Source organism: Gymnogyps californianus, chromosome 2 (genome assembly GCF_018139145.2).
Source record: "Gymnogyps californianus isolate 813 chromosome 2, ASM1813914v2, whole genome shotgun sequence".
NCBI classification, from domain to species: Eukaryota; Metazoa; Chordata; class Aves; order Accipitriformes; family Cathartidae; genus Gymnogyps; species Gymnogyps californianus.
Genome location: NC_059472.1, coordinates 112,450,700 through 112,468,854, shown reverse-complemented (window position 1 = coordinate 112,468,854; position 18,155 = coordinate 112,450,700). Strand labels below are relative to the sequence as shown.

The following is an 18,155-nucleotide window of genomic DNA, read 5'->3' as shown; positions in this document are numbered from 1 at the left end:
TTATTTCTTGAGGGGCCAAGAAAGTGTAATGCAACTTTCTGGAGATATGACTAATCACACAGCAATGGAGACATAAGAATAAATCCATTTGTTAGCTCTCAAAGCCATATTATGTACCATTTATTAAAATCCCAAAACCAAGAGGTGAAAACATGCACAAGGTGAAGGTCTTACATTACACACACACACACCCAACAACAAAAAACAAACAAACAAACAAACAAAAATCACAAAAGGTTTTAATCCTGTCTAGGAGGGAAAAGGGTTTTCACAGAAGAATAAAAAATTTATTCCTTTCCATACCAAGGTGGAAGCATCTCTGAATGCTTAGAGCAGAAGTAATGCCTGAATTTATCGTGCCTGCACTCCTACAGGTTTGTTTGCAAAAGTGTTTAATACAGCTGTGGACATTGCTAAGAAGAAAAAGCTGATGGCACTTAATCCTGGTAGAGTCTGAACACAAAGCTCAGCTAGCCCCTTGCATTAACATTCCCATGCCACACCATCTGCCTTCTACACTCCACAATCTGTTCTCCAAACTCCTAAGTGATAACAAAAATTGTAAGAGAGCTGTACTATTGAATTAATGTACATCTCATTGCCAACAAAGCAGATTTTACCCTTATGCCCACTCAATTTTCAAAAGATGAGGTGTAAAATATGACTGGCTTCAAACACAAGGTAACTTTACAGGCGTTTCAAACATGAAAAAGAAGTAGACCATAACAATGCTACCACTAAGCTCTTCAGTGAGAGTAATATAAACTATTTAAAACCATTTAGCTAACATCTTTCACAGCTGTTGGGTTGTTTGCTGCGGCTCTGATCCAACTACTACTATAACTACCAACAGAAAGGCTATGACAAGCTCCCACACACGTTGGTTGCTATTTTAAAAGCAAGGTGGGATATCCAGCTGTAACACAGGAATACAAATTTGCTGATTATGGATAGCCATCACATCACATTTCAGTGAAGCCGAAGAAAATTAGTAGGATTTGGATGCATAAAAGACTGCTATATCTTTTATCCCATGACCAGCAGACAGTAAAGACAGGAACACAGGACAGCAGTTGTGTTCTGCTTGCTTTCATTTCTTTTCACTCAACTAGACCTTGTACGTCCCATGTTGAGTTCAGATTTACAGCTGAAAAGCCTGATCTTTTTCTTGTTATTTGACTGTGGGAGGTGGGGGGAGTGGAAAGTGGGTTTTTGACTGTGCCACTTCTCTATTCCAGTCCTTTGGCTAAAATTCAATCTGATTCACTTAATAAATAGAATATTCGAAACAGATCAGTGCATCATTACCAGCTGAGCATTTTTCCTTCTTAACTTGCAAATAATGTCAGACAACACTGGACTGGATTGAGTGGGATTCATTTGGCTAAGTGTAGACATCTGGAATACAGATGTCTACCTCCAACAAGTTGCCCTTGGCTTTCCTGTGAGCCAGTGGAGACCTAGTCAATGGAGTCTGACTTGTCTCGCCCTAAAACACACATGTGGAGTGGGCCAAGTGAATCATGCCCTAAAAACACTTATTTCTTACCATTAATTGTAAGGGCAACCAAAGGTGAATTGCTACAGACATGGAAAGTGTGACGAGATGAGTATCACCCAGTCATGCGTGTCAGCCTCATTTACGCCAGTGCTGCCGTCACTTTTTCTCTCAGATGACCACCGTTGGCACCTTGTTCCAGACAAACTCCTCAAAAATGTCTCTAAGTCATGTTACCCTCCCCTGCAGTAGAATCATTTATTTCTTCCAGGGGGCCTAAAGTGCTATGAGGTAACAAACTTTAATGACCGAGCTGGAATGAAATATGCTCAGCATCACAGCTTAGTCCCTTTGCACTATTTGGGAAAGAGATTACATGGAAAAAAATAGTTTCTTGTACGCAAAAAAGGAAAATTGCACCTGTTTTCAGTGCTTCAACAAAAACCTGAAGATTGTCAACTGAAAAGATCCATTTGCAAATGCAACATTAAAACATCAATACACCTTTTTTTTAAGTCACAAATACAAACATACAAAAGGTAACAAATTTTCAATCAGTTGTAGGTATAGACTTAACTGAGTAAACAAAATTCATCCATGTGTATTATCTAGCTACAACAGGTCATGTGGTAAACTCCGCAGCTGCCCTCTCGCTAAAGGGCAGTGCTGACACCCAATGCCACACTCACCTTCTTGCTCACCACTGCCTCCATAGGAACGGGCCTGGTACACTGTTTTTGCATGTGGTGGTAAACACTTCTAGGGGGTACGGCTTAGCGCCACAGTCCCCCAACCACTGGCTGGTAAAAATCATGGATATTTATCCCTTTACCCCTTGTAATTGCATTCATGAAACCCAGGCTTGAAAGAGGTCTGAGATAAGTATGGAATATAACACTCTGTATGCAAGAGCTGCAGCCATCTCTCATTCCCTTCAGCAACTTCTCCTTCCTTGGATTATCCAGCGGCAATTCTCAAGCAAAGAGGGTAAGAGCAGTCCTGACAGACTATTACATCTGAATGGTAAAGGACTGTTTCTAAACGTACTTTTATTCATGACTAGCACAGTAAAAGTTCATGTCTTGTTAGGAATTTTTAGACACTACTATAATATACCCTTACTGTTTTTCTTTTCCTAGAGAAGATGTCTTAGAAGCTTCCTTCTAAACAGGCTTTTTCAAACAAATTTTGATTAGGGGTGGTTTCTGTAAATATAATTAACATAAAAACCAGCATCACTCCCTCTCTCTTCATACTAACAACACTGCTCCATAGTAAGAGAAAAGGGGAACAGCAGAAGGTTTAATTATGCAAATGTTCCAGCTCATTACTCAGAAATGTATGGTCTGTATAAAATGAAGGATAAGCTGAAAACACATACTAAAAAGTTGTAAATATTAGTCAAAGTATTAGTAAATTAGTGGTAATAATAGTAAAGTAAAAATAAAGATTTGTTTGCATAGACACTTTATGACCCAAAGGCCTTTTCTAAGGGAATGAAATAAACTTGCATATTTTTAGGTAGTTTCATCCATCTGTCTAGTGAAGCAATCTCGTGGGTCAAGACTTCCATCATCTGTGTTTACTGTATATGTAAGATAATAATTTGCAGCCCACAGCTTGATGTAGTCCTGTCTTTCATACCCAGATTCAGTAATATGCATCCACAAAAATAACTTCTTGCAACACCTCAAAAGGGAAAACTTTTCTGAAGGTGGAGCACAGATCAAATGGTGAGGACAAAGCCACATAAGAATATTCCATCTGTTCAAAATTGCAAGTGGTACACAAATGAGCAAAACCTGATCATACCCCTCCTTGACCATGTTATTACCAGCTAAATACCCGTTAAAGAAATTAGCACGCTCATCTGAAACACTGCAACCTGTAGTTACAGACGCACAGTTTTGACAGTTGTCAGCTGACAAAAAGGTTTTAAAAGCGAAGAACTGGTTTGCAATTGAGGTACACTAAATTCCTCTACCAAAGCCTAGAGTCAGCTGTAGGTCCAGCATAGACCAATGAGGTACTAGGTAGAATGTAAGTTTGGCAGTACGCTTCTTGGCAATCTAAGCTGACCTACGTGCTATGCTCTCCAGGGATCATAAACCAAGATCCTTTTGGATAATGCCGAACTGTTGGCAAAGGAAAACTGCTACACAACTCTTGTCTCGTGGCCTACACCTATCATCCAGCCTGGCACTGGAGGAATGCACTCAGCAGAATGAGAAGAGATTTAGTAGTAGGAAAACTAACATGCTAAACAACATCTGTTTTGTTGTGAAGAAGATTCCCAGGTATCAATCCATTATATTTTGTCACGAGTCCTTTGCAAAATACATTGCAAAGCATAAGCATTTATTTGGCTGACTAGATTTCCCTCTACCTCACTTGTAACACAGATCTCTAAGAAGTTCTGCAAACCTACACACAGAGAATTTGGGGAGAAAAAAAAACTTAAGCTGAAGAGGAAGGTAAGTATGACAATTAGAAGCACATCATCATATCCTAAATTCATTTAAATAGTCCTTGCATACTGACATTAGAAGTATATGAGAGATATATATATCTAAATATATACATCACTGATGCTCTTCATTTCTTCTTCATACCTACTTCATTTCCTGCTTCACAGCCACCAGCAGAATACTGCGTTGTTCAGATGGCAAAGACTGCAGCTATATCAAAAATAAAACACATATACAAAGCTTTACATGAGCCTTTGCAAGCTTTGGATTTTTTTCTTTTTCTTAATAAGATACTAATTATTTCTGACCTTTCTTTTCTTTCTGGTTCTGATTGGAACTAGAAGGATGACAGCACACACGTTCCCAGAAATGCCCCTACAAAGCACCTACAGTCGAGCCAGAACTGGGAAGCGTAAGAGAGGAAAACCTTCTCTCATGGGACCTCCAGCCTAATCTTTGCTTTCTCAAAAGATTTAGACAGCTTATATACTCTTTTGGATGATTTTGGGGATGTCTATTTTAAGAAAACAACCCCTCAAATATCCAAACCTTACAAGTTTCTCATCCATCACAGTGACTGTCTCCCTGGCTGTTTATAGCCACGAACACTGCTGCTGTTTATACAAGGGTCTGTACCAAAGGCGGTCCCTGATCCCGACAGCTCGCAATCCAAAATCCTGGACTGATGAAACCAGTCACTAAAGAGACAAATAGGTCTTAGGAGGCATCATCATGAAAGGCAGATGTGTTGCTGTACTTTAATAATCCCATTGACTTTGTGGGATGAAGTCAATGAGGGATCATGGCGGTTTCTGTGCCTCTGGTATAGGTGGGAGCAGTGGCTCCCAAACGGTATTGGTAGTCAGAAAAGCAATAGGAGGAGATCTACAGAACCTTATTAAGCAGCATTTTACCTTTATTGCCTTTGCAACATTTTCAAGGCTTACAATATAAGAACCACTGCGTTAAAGAATTAGGGACAGACATAAGGTAAATGCTTACAAGAGTAAGAGATTAATAGTAATACTACATAAGTATTAAGCGTTAAGCTGGCTGCCCACCATACAGCTCTCCAGAGCCGCAGTCAGGAGTATTCCTTTCAAGACGCAAAAGACAGTATTAACACCAAAAGAAAGATACATATAGATTATGCAGTCAGAAACGTTAAATTTTTAGATAGCTGTCTTGGTGGGTAGGAGGAGGACATGGCAGAAGCCCTGTAAATACATTCTGCTCATTCCCTGAAGCAAGTAACCTTGTGTTGAACCCACCAGCCTTCAGTCAACACAGGACATTAGATCATTTTTTTACAGAAGGGGAGAGAGAACCAATGTCAAAAAAAGACCAACAGAAACAATGTAGGGCAAAATTAAGACTGTTCCCAAAATAGTAAGGAAAGAAAAATGAGCCATCACTAATATTTAAGTTGCTTATATAAAGTTTAAAAATAAATTCTGGCATTTGTCCAAGTTCTTGGAAGGGACAAATAAAAACTAGCGCTTTGGATAATATTTATTGCTTGCAATGACTACAGTGTCACAGATTGTTCCATGCAGTATCTCCATTTCAGGGATGCATTTTGCCACAGTTGACTACATATGTATTGGTCAAGCAGAGATACAGGCAGCACAACCTGCCCCAGTGCATTTAGCAGGAATAGAAACACCAGAGGTGGAAGCACCGTCCCAACCAGCTTAAACACTCACCTATTCCCCCATGCCAGAAATGTTTAGTGGGTTCAGGAAAGGCTTTGAAAATGCTGTCTCATGTGAGTAGGGTCTGCTCTGGTCTCCAGGCAAGATCCTCACCCCTTGCTGAAGCCTGGGATAGTTTTTGCCATTGATTTCTATTGCCAGGGTTGCAGTGCTTGTGTTGTCTCAGCACAGACTGCGGATTGGGCTCCTGAACCTGGCTGTGCTCCAGGGCTCAGCCTCTCAAAGCCAGCTCATGATTTTTGCTGCTGCAATTCAAGAGCGGACAGAGGCAGGTTTCATGGAAACGATCACGAGTAACACAAGAAAATGGAAACCACCTCCTCCAGCTCCCCTCCTGCAATCAAGCAGTGGACAGGTTGAACGCTTACATGTGCCAGGGAGATGTCAGTGGGGGCCAAGTCACAGGGAGCTCATGAGTTGCCAATTACAGCTGGAGGGCTCAAGCCTCCTCTTCACCATGAACAGCAGAGCTCACTGAATGGGGGCAAACCAACAGCCTTTCCTGGGCAAGCTGCTTCTGGGGTGGGGGGTAATGCACCACAAATGGGAACTGGACTTACTCACTTTCACGGGGTAATATTTTTCATACAAAATTGGGTTTGTTACCATGTGAATTTGTCAGGCTTTTGTACTTTACCAGGGCAAGAAGCAACGGTTTCCCCTGGTGGCACATAACCAAAAGAGTGACTCAGAACCACTCAGTGATCTGCTCAATGATTTAAAAGGAGTAGTTTATAGCTATTACAGTTGCATGAAACCACCTGTTTTCTCTGAATAAAGAAAATCCTTATGAGAAAACAATAACAAAAAAGGTTCCGCTTTACAATTTTTCACTCTGGTCTCAAAGACTTTGTACCTAAAAGACAGAGCAGAGCTTGAAGAGCAAAAAAATCAAAGTTTACAGGTTGTGCCACTCCAACACTGTTGCTGCTTCTGCACTTGCAGGAACACTTGCCACATTTTTCTTTTTATTATTATTTAAGGACTGAAAACCTCCACACTTCTAAAAACATACAAGGTATCTTACAGACAACCTCAGCTGTCCAGTCAGTTCTCGAAGCATCCATGATCCACTGCCTGTCCCCAGTGAAAGGGGGAGATGCAAGAGGGTAAAAACTTTACATATATTTCAACACTTTTTTTTTTTTTTTTTTTTTTTTTACTCCTTGGGGCACGATGAAGTTTCTGGCCTTTCAATTTTCACATGCTTTCTAGCTTTCTAGCTCCCAGAGCAAGAGCACACAAGCCAATTTTGCATGCAGAGTGATAGAGCTTAGTCTCTTACAAGGAAGGGATTTTAAAAGCCTTTTCATCAGACCGTTGTCCCTATACACTTGGCCTTCACCAAAACCACTTTTTCATGGCTAACGGTACATTTCACTTGGTGCTTTCTATATCCTAGCAGGTCAAAAATATGTGAAAGAAGGGATAAATTTACATAAGACATACCCTGTTTTAACTTACATTCTTTGTTAGTTGTTTCTATTTTTACACCCTTTTCTTCTCAAAGTTACATTAATGCCAGTTCCCTTACAGTCAACCTTGCCAAATGAGAGCTGTTTGTCTGCTAATAGGATGAAAAGTACTAAGTCATGACAAAATTTAACCAGTTGTATTTTTAACTTACTTTGTCATCTAAGGAAGTCTTAAGTGATGCAGTGTGTGTGCCAAAAGAAGGCAGTTGTAAATTTACTTCACTCTCACATTAGATTCCCTTAGATTTACAGCTAACTATTCACATTTCAGTCTAGAATTTAACACCAGACCTAGGTCTTCTCCCAGGAGAAAAAAAAAAAGGCAATATAAACCATTGCAGGATTCTCTTCCTTTTCATTATTATTTATTATTAAAGTCAGACTATCACCCAGTCCTAGCCTTATGGCATTAGGCACATTCACATATCACAGAGTAAAACATATTCAGTGCCTTAAAACCTATGCATAAATGGAGATTAAAAATAGCTAGAACAACAAGATGGCAATAAAATAATCCAACTTGCATAAAAAGCATGCGGAAGGCATTCTTTATTAAGTATTTTTCAGTTTTTCATGAGAAGATATATGTTCACAAATAATTTCAAGGAGGACTTCATTTACAGGAAAGCACTCACGTTACGTATGAGAAATCATGAACACCAGTAGGTACAACTTCGGCAGAAAAAGTAGTCAATAACTTGACAATAACAGCAAACTAGAAGATCCTCTGATGAAATTTTCTGTGAAATGCTGAAGTTGCTATGTTATGTTCTTGGTGGGATTTGATCAGAGAAACCTCTCTGGTGCAGTAACACTGAGTTTTTGCTTAAGAATCAATCAGTTAGTTATGTTCTATGCAGCCTTTACAATATCCCCTTCTGAAAATTGTTCTTTTAAAGCTGTGTAATTCACATGCAACAATACAAATTTTAACACCAGATGAAAACAAATGGCACATTACACTGTGAGCCAGCCAGAGGATGCCAATGGAAGAAACAAACCCTCAAAATTAGATTGCACATATTCCTAAAATTTGGCTACTTCACTGCTTTGAGGATAGCTTTCAAAAGTACACTTATTTTCAAAGATGATCCTTTTTTCAAAGCAAAAATTACCACTGAAAGCAAGCATAGTGGCCACAAACGTTTGATGGGAGAAAAGGCCACTGTAAAATCATGACACACAGAAGTGGAGAAGCGCAAGCTAATTTGTCTAATGTACCCAATCTATAAGAACATCTTGCATGTAAAGTCAGGAAACCAGCTTAAGCATATGCCATCAGGTCAAAGACATTGTGGGCAAGTGGAAAACAATTTGAACTCCCAGATAACTACCTATTTCAAATCTCCAGAGAAGCACAGCTAGCGTAGGACAATATGCAGGTTCGAGGTACAGAATACTAAACATTCCCTAAAATAACTGGGACTCCAGGAGAGGTCACAGAGCTCTACAAGGGGAATCAATAATTAAAATTATGCAACAAACTGGAAGCCTATGACGAGGGATGTAACTTTTAATCACCAGCACAACCATACCATATGTAACTACCCCGTTGCATATGGAAACGCTGGTGGCCACGTGGGAGTAAGCGTAATGGCACAGGGTATGGGCATCTCCTCAATTGTTTCTGGACCTCAGGAGTTCAAGATTAATTCAGTTCCACAACTGAAGTTATGTAGTGAGGGAGAAAGGGAGAAAAGGCATTTTCTGCCAAAAAAGCTCTATGCCTGCAACCTATTACTCCCACATTTCTTCAAACATATTGCCAGGCACTTTTGGTATGAATTAGGGCACTGGATTAGTATTACGTGTTGCCACCCAAATCAAGCCAAACACAGCATCTGTATGAGTCTCCCAGGAGGCTCAAGTCTGTTCTGACTACGAGGAGGTTATAGGTTTGGAATATACCCAGAAGCCACAGCCAGCAAAATTAATTGTTTTCTTTTTAGCCTAGAGAGGAGTTTTCTGTTGGAAGTTGCCTCCAATGTTCCCTGATGAAGTGCCCTGCTCACTCCTTCCTAAGGGTAGCAAAATGAAAAGGTGATAATTTTAGGCACTCCCCAGTTCGGACAGGATAAGCTGACCATGTACATGTGTGTGTCTGAGATTACCGCACAGACTGATATTCCTCCATGTGTTATAAACAGGAAAACCACTAAGACAAACAAGCTGTTCCCTATTGTAATTTTCTGCAGCAATACTCTAGCATTAAGCGTATTCCCCCAAGTGTAAATTTGTCCCAAAGAAGTACTAATAAACTTTTACGGCACAATTTGCCATCATGTGTTCAGTTTATATCACTCTGTACAAAAAAACAAGCTTAGAAGATTTCTGAAACAGTAGTGTTGCCTTCTTTGTTGTTTCTTTCCACCTGAGAAAACAAGCTCTTTGGTTAACCAGGAGTGCCAGAGAAAGCAAAAATATTCCTATCCATCATTACCTGCCTTTTGAAATTACTTTTCCTAGCAAAACGTGCAGCACCTCTTTTATCTATGTTTGGCCATTCACTTCCTAAAAGTACTGTCACTGGGAAATGCAATGACTCCTCTCAGACAAAAGCCCCATGGACGGCCTCTCCAAACTGTGGGCTCTGGCATCCTCCTCCCTAAAAGAGTCATGCTCCGTCCAGGCCTAAATCTGCCCCTCCTGGGTCTCTAAAAGGTTTAATCTGCAAATGAAATCTCTTTTTGAGGAACTACAGTATCAGACAGAAACGCATCAGTGGACAGACAGTAAAGCCAGGCATATACCTGCTACTGAATGTCTAAAAGCAGCAGTGAAGTGTCATGCTTCATTAAGACTTTACACGCAATAAAAGTAATTCTCAACTATGTTAAAACTTAAGAACTCTACTTGAAAAATAAATCATATTTCTTTCCCATTACAGAATATATCAAAGGGACAAGTTTATCAAAGGGCTCAAGATTAAAGATTTGGATCCCTTTAGGGTTTAGCAGGGAACACTACAGTTTAAAAAAGGCAGGTAAAAAGAAATACAAGGCAGGCAAAGCAGAATTTCAGCAGCCCTTATGCTGTAAGTCTATTGACTGAGTCTCATTCAAGATTATCTTTATTTCATTTGGGTACCATAAAATCTCTCTGCTTGGATTCATGATGTGATTAACCAGGCACTTTGTCCGACAGCAGCTCCACTAGAGCAACTAAGTTTCTGCCTGGGCCATAAACAACATACTTGGCCTTTTTCATACATGCTGGCAAAAGTTGAAGAGCAATAGCGAACTAAAGTAAAATTAGTTACCTTGCTAAAACTTGAAATGGGATAGGTTTTTTCATTTTGTTGTTTTCATAATGGACAAGCTTTGTACAGAGTAGAAAACACTCAAAGACACTCTCCAATCAGAAAGGAGGAGACATTTGCCTCCCAGTTATCCATGCCACATCTATCAGTGTGAGGAAAAAAAAAGTGATTTCTTTAAAAACTTGGGAAGATGGGCAGAGGAAGGCATCTGGACAAAACCTCTGCCTTCAGCTTACAGCTGAAAACCTCCCACTGGCCTCAGGACACAAGACCCTTTGGGTTACCAAACACCCCTACTAGCTACATTGCCCAGTAAAAAGCCCCCAAACAGTCAATAGCACAATATCGCTACAATTTGCTTTCTCATGTAGCTGCACTACCAGCCCTAGCAGACCTTACAGCACTTGCAGCACAGGTTCCCTCTGAAAGGGTGCTAGTGCCAGGCATGTTTGGCAGCTTCATTTTAGCCACATTGTGCAGGACAGTTTTGAACTTAAGTATAAGCTCATCCTTGAAAGACAATCTTACTTGCTCTTGGTGAACCTTGCAAAAACCTTTGGAAAAGCCAAAGACAACTCCATGGTCATTAACAGTATTTAAATCTTGATACAGTTCATGCCCAGCTCAGAGATGTCAGTCTTCCCACCAACTCCTAATACTCTTTCTGGTATGTCTAAATCCCTGTACTGAAGAGGCAATGAAAAGGAACGCAGAGTTATGCAGCTAACAACTGTTCTTCCCTTGCCCATATGAGCTACTCAGGAAAAAATGCAGCTTCTCTTCTCCCTGGCTTATTTTTCAAGGTGAGACATCAGCTCTACACAGTGCCGGCCGAAAGGAGAGGGTTGATCACTTCACAACAGAGTAAGGCAACAGAAAACACTGTATTTATTTTTCTAAGATTGTATTTATTTTGCTCTGCTGGAGGGGAGGCAGGCTGTGCTAATAGATTATGAGCACACTTTGTGCAGTTTTGGAAAACAGAATTGTTCCGGAAAGTATGCTTCTGTAAATAAACCCCTGCGCTTCATGATCACCCAACCTATCCCACAGCCCTTTAAGGCTGAATATATGCTATGACTGCATCTGGCTCACCCTGACAGGTTCTCCAGTTGGCTCAGCAAAAGGGGGAAAAAAAAAAAATATATATATATAAAACAACAAAAAGGAACAAACCCAAAGATACCAACTCTGCTCTTGGTCTTAGCACTGAATCTCACTGCAGTCATCACTCCTGGCAAAACTACACAGCAGCTTTCTTCTTTCTTGCAGCGACGATAAACTTCCTGCTGCAGGCTGGAACAGGTCACCGCTCCCTTTGTCTGCCCAGTGGTCCAAACCCTGTGAAATTCTAGATAACCGTGACTAAGTTTTCATAGCTGTTGCTGCTGTGAAAGCAGTCTCTGGTTCAAGTGTTATCCCCTGACTTGCTCTGATTTCTCTCCTCTCCCAGGGAGAGGTGAGCAGGACCAGATGGGTCACTACCGAGAGGAGCTGCACTCATTGAGGGACTGGTTTTCACCTCTTCCTCCTCAAAGCAGTGGTTATAGTCCACGTCCAATATACGATCCATCACTTGTAGCACCAGTGTCCCAGGAAAGATCTCGTCAAATGTGAGCCACCAGGCTCAGCCTGGAGCCACCAAACCTAATTTGAGCGCTTCAGCAGCAAGCTCTGCCGATAAACCCCGCCTCCAAAAGGCTCCGTGTTGACAGTATGGGAGAAAACAGCCCCATTTAAAAAAAAAAAAAAAAAACCAAACCCAAAACTTCATAATAAGCTCTTGTGTGTCTCTGGCTGTCTCTCTCTATCCTGTAACACCACCAGCCAAACCTTAACATAGAGACGCTAATTCACAGGCAGACAACTTTCAGAAGAAAGTTCATCTTGCAAATGATCAAAACGATACCATCTCTACATCACATGTGATGGTGAGACTGAATGCTTTGCTACCCAGACTTTAGAAAAAAAACAGATTACTATGGATTAAGAATAAAAGACTTCAATACATACATCCCCCTCAGATGAGATCAAACAGCTACAGAGGGAAAAACAATCACAACCACAGACAGTGACTAAAATTGGCAAGCAGTAGAGATGAAGTTGTGAGAGATCAGCAGCCCAGAGTATCTTTAGAGACCTGAGGTAACAGTGATGCACAGCAGACAAAGGCCAGAAACACACTTACAAAAAGGCAAATTTTTGACTACAGAATTCAGCAGTGAACAAAACATAGCTGCGCAATTTCTGTCGAAAAGGCGGTACTTTATTCCAAACCTGCCTGTATAAACACAGCACGAGCTCCTCACCCACACGCCATTATGAAAAAGCCTTTGGTATCACCGCTCCTCTGTTGCTTCTTAGCCCCATCCTCCCCATGAGCTACGACCAGATCCATTAAGAGTTAATATGATGAGCAACGTGACACTGCTTAAAACAACCAGTCACAAAGATAAAGATCTCTGGAAAATATAAATGCTGTGTCTGGTTTAATCATGTGCCAGGACTGCTGATGGTGTTTGAAGCTATTACAACGTTCACTCTGCACACAGATAGCAGTGACTGGTAGCAAGAGGCAGCCCAGCTGGCTGGCCCACAGTGGGGTATGAAACCAGACGGTGCTTCTTTAATAAATGCAGGAATCGTACAAGGGGTTTTCACCATCATCACCATTACACCTTTGTGATAAATCAAGGAAGACAAGACTTGGCCCTGCATAAATCTGCGGGTACAATGTGCTTTGCTGTCTGCGTCAAATTCTCTTGTCCTATCCACAGACAAATCTATCCTAAATATTAGGGGAGCCCACATAAGCAGGAAACAACCAGGGCAGTTACTGGAAATGGGAAACAATGTTTCCTCAGAGTGATGCCCTGATCACAGCACGTCTTAAACACACAGCTCAAGTCTTCTGAGCACCATCAAACGAGTACAGTTCCCAAGAGAAAATTTTACATTTCAGCTGTGGGCCCAGATATTAAGATGACACTTGTAAAGTCTCCAAACCCATTTATTTCCTTCATCTTTTCTGTTTCTACCTGCTTCTGCACCTCTGTTCCTTCTCTTCTTAGTACTACGTTCCATTTTCTCACGTTTATGTTTGACATTCCTTCTACCAAAAAACAAACCCATTTAAAAAAAAAAAAGTTAATCAGATTTAAACTTTTGCTTCATTTTCCTCCAGCAAAATTGACGGAAGGTTACCACATAACGTATTTATCTCCTGTTACTAGTTTTACCACCGTTGAAGGAGACTGGCAGCACCATCCTCCCCGGGTGGCTGGAGAAGGAACTGTCCAGCAGCGGAGCACCTCCCAAGAGACAGCAGAGATTAGCTACGCAGCAACATAAGGAAACCAGTGATGCTCCTGAACTTCTCAATTAATGGCCACTTGCACCAGCTGTCCATTTTCTACTGAACGTATTGGTCAAACCTCCAGAGGTTGTTTAAATTAAAACAAATGCAGCTTTTGCAGATGACACCTGAGGTGCTGTATTGGAATTCCTGTCCAGGTATACTAAAGAATTAAAATTTCTTAACGAGAAATCATCAAACAGGCTTCAAGAAGGGGGGGAGAAAAAGAATCAGAAAACTGCATCTCTCCTCTGCTTCCCCATGCCCACTACAAAACCAAACTCAAAGCATTTTGAGGTCCCAAAGCATTTCCATTTCATTCTCTGTTCTCAACCAGAAAAACACATTTTCTCATGAATTACCATAATTCTAGCAACTTGAACTCTAACTCAGTAGCCTGCCTTGTACAAGATCTGAGCTACACATATCCTACAAACCTTCTGAGATCCATTTATCTCAGTCACACAGTTATGAGGAGATAGACTTCACTACTCAAATTCATCAGCAGCAATAAGAACAGTAGCTCCTCTCCTGAGAGAGGACCACAAATAGGAAAGAAGTCAAGCTTTGACATTGAGATGTATCAATTGCAAAACAATTTAATGATTATCCCTGTCAGTTTATTTGCAGCCTGCAACTCTTTCAGTGCTCAGTTTCATTGGAGTCTCTTGAGATCAAATCTGTCAAAAGAAATTGCAGCAAGCTTGTATACGTCTAGTTTTCCCACGACTTTTCTCAGTCCTTCTGTTTTATGCCTCCAACATACTAGAACTACATGTTGGTAAGCAAGGCCTGGCACAGGCTTTCGTTTAACTAACGCAACCTACGGAGCTCTGGTGCGTGCCAGATGGACTGGACACCTTGTTTACCTAGTAGGATTTGTCAAGCTAGCACATGAGGTCACACACAAGTCCAAACAGCTTCTCTATCCTTGATCAGGCAGTCCAGAACTCACATCCTCATGTTACCATATAAACCTATTCGTCACTGGGGATTCAAATTAACAATAATAATGTGAACAGGTTAAGGATGCAACTGCAAACAACCCAATTTGCCATGGAGGCAAATTCATCAGGCATACAGTAGAACAAAAGGAAGGAGGAAAGCCTAAGTGAAATACTTCATATATTTTAAGCCCACATCTTTTATCACCCATTCCATCACAAAACTATGCAATCAAGGAGATTTCCGGTTGGAGTTTGGGGAGGGTTTTTTGTTTTTCAGGGTTTTTATTTTGTTTTACTAGCTGTTACTTAAGGATAGCAGCGAAAGATCATGACCTCATTTCCACTGCTCCAGAGTCTGCAGGGCTCTCTTTGATGTTTCTAATGTCATGTAGCCTCGTGGATCATATCACCTTTCCCATGAAAGCACAGGGATTATCTTTCTCCACTACTTTGCATTCTCCCTTACACGAACAAATGACACTTCCTGCTATTCTTCCAACTGTGAAAAATAGCTGCTTATATCATATAGAAAGCCAGTAGCCTTGTTTGTTAACCAGCTGTTTTGCTTTAAGTTGTTGGTATTTTTAAACATGTTTAAATGTTTCTCTTGCCTATAAAAGTCAAATTTCCCAGGAATTCTCCAGAAAAATAGTTCTTACCTTTGCATTCCCAATACCAGCTAGAAATGCTACAATAAATAAAATAGCTTCCTGGGCATATGTTGCCCTTTAACGAATTCTGTGCAGTACCCAAAAACTACAATAGGACTAATATGAAAGAAATCGTTATTGGGTTAAGGTAGAAAGGGACATACTCCCTTTCGTCTGAACTCAATACATTAAAGCCTAACCAGATGTGCTCATTTGAGAAAGACCACAATTAGTAAACTCACAGCCACACTTTCTAAGTAATGGTAATCTCATATGTCTACATTTTATTTAACGAGCTTTTCCACAGCAGAAAGTAAAGGTTGTTCCAGAAACAAAAAAACACGGAAGATATCTAGTCTCTTCCCAGAGATCCACACAACTTAACAGGACATCGTTTCCTCCTTGGTGGTCCCTTTATTTATTTTATTTTCTCTCAACCGCCATGCACAAAATGTTGATAAAGTCAAAGGATGAATTTTATCTCCCATTCTCACAGTTTTTAGGTACAAAGAAGTTTCCTGGAAAAGTTTATACATTTAGGAATGTCTGGACCTGATGGATTCTCAAAACAAGACAGTGCCAAGTGACATCCACTGAATTTAGGTCATACTATGGGAATATGTCCTTCAGTAAGGAGGATATGCAACTCAGCCACACAACCATATTGCCTCATACTGCCCTCTAGACTGGTGATACAGATTAGTGCTTGTAAGACATACATGGTTTAAAATTCCTATATAATTTTCAAATCCATTCTATAAATTTCTCAGCTGAGAACAAAACTATTGTGCGTACTTTGCAAACAGAATGGCACCTGGGTGAAATTTCTTCAACAACAGCTGCTGAGCAAAGATAACTACAGTCCTAGCAGACCCTGGACAAAGAGTTTGTCACAGGAAGAACAGACCCTCTCTATGTCCCAGCATGTCTGGAAAGCGTTCTCTGTATCCCTAGGACCATGACACATGTGAAACTAAGTTATCCCACTGCTATTTTCAAGCCCAGATGAAGTCCAGGGTGCTCTTCAAACCCAAGAGCCCAATTGCTTCAGGATGGACCCCATGTTACCCTGGCGTTTCCATGCAGATTGCATCACCAGCCCCTTGTGCAGTCAGACCTTACACAAAACTAAACACTAAATCTGCTGCTCCTGCCAAAACAAAACTTTGCCTCCTTATTTTGAGTATAACAAGTGTAGCAACAAACCAGAAGAAAAGAAGAAAGAAATCCCCTGCAAATGTGCCTGATCAAAAGTAAATAAAATACATATTCCTTGCACCAGGTCTTGAAGGCCTGATGGTGCTCAGACTGACAAATCATGCCAAGCAAGAAGTTCTGAGCTTCCACCCAATAAACTTCATCCACCTGTCAGGAAAACAAAGAACATCTGAAGCCAAGCAGCACCACTTCAATTGGTTGAATATTTAAAAAAAAAAAAAAAAAAAAAAAAAAAAAGAGTGGAATTGCAGTGAGACCAATGTAAGTAAGGACAGGAATGAACTGACCTTGACATATGCTAGGTAATGCTCGCACTTTTCCTGCATGTACGACAGTTGTAACTTCTCTGTGATCTGCCCCACTGTCTCTCCAGAAGTCACAAAGTAAACTCTGGGTTGCTGGCTCTTTTCCTTCTTTGCCACATCAGCAGTCAAGTTATAATTCAAACCTGTTTTAAAAAGGAAGAAGAAGAAAACAAAGGATGTCAGTGAACAATAGTTATTTTCTAGCCACCTATCAATGGATCCTGTTGCCCCCAGGGCATGTGTGCTTGAAGAAAGGTCAACCCTTGCAGGCCCTCAATCAATCAATCACTAAGTTTCCTGTGGCTGGACAAAACCAAATCCAATTACTAACACACTCCCAGGTTTCGTGTTGCTACGTTCCCCAGCCCATCCTTTCCCATAGGAAATGATGTGTAAAAATACATCTAGACACGCACACTTAATAAAAAAAAAAAGGAACAAAGGATGCTTAAACTATGTTGCTAACAGAAAAAGCAAAAACACAACACAGACAACAACAGCAGCAGCAGCCTCAAGCTTTGTTTTCCTTCTAGAACAGCACAAACCATACAAATGTCAACCAGGATGTGGCACTTCCTAACAATTACTTTTGTTGATTTGCAGTCATCTTAGCATTTAGACCTTAACTAGAGGTCGCTGCCTTGCACTCAGTATCCCCCTCTTAGATGTTACACATCCCTGGCAGTTTATAGAAGACATTTCCAGAGACTAATGAGCTGTATCTCTGTAAATCCTGTTTCCTGCTGTTCTACAGGATAGGTAGCTTAACACAATCGGTTGTTTTGTCACTGGATGTATCTGTGTCCAAAAGAAAACTTATTTGTTACCTGAAGTAGTTGTACAGTGATTGACTAATCCAAGCCGCCTATACCTTTCCTGTTGGTAAATGCAACAACAGGAGCAATGAAACTGCAACAGAAGCATGAACGCTTGTTCTGCTGCTGTCTACAGGCAAGGGAAACACTGGCTGTTAGGTCCTTTCACTCATCACAGACCACCACTTGTACTGATTTCAGCTGCTATCAAGGCAATAAAGGGAATACCATGAGATTGGCTCACTATAAATGGCTTAATTAGTTTATAATCTTTGTAAACGACAGCCAGCACCAGCTCCTGTGCTGATTTGTTACATATGTAGGGTGCTTGCCAAATTATTGCTTTGGCTTTTATTTAGGTTTTAAGTCCTAAATGATTGATGCCAGATAATATGTTCCCCATAAATGTAAACTTTTTTAAAGCCAGAATTTTATAAACAATCAATGTAA

General features: G+C 40.6%; 1 protein-coding gene across 1 annotated transcript in view; it reads right to left on the bottom strand.

Moving 5' to 3' along the window:
- ITGA9 (integrin subunit alpha 9) overlaps positions 1-18,155 on the bottom strand; it is a 225,809-nt gene that overhangs the window by 155,939 nt on the left and 51,715 nt on the right. Inside the window, exon 15 of the mRNA XM_050915800.1 lies at positions 16,873-17,033. Coding sequence (XP_050771757.1) covers positions 16,873-17,033 — 161 coding nt within the window. The remainder of the gene's footprint in view (positions 1-16,872; positions 17,034-18,155) is intronic.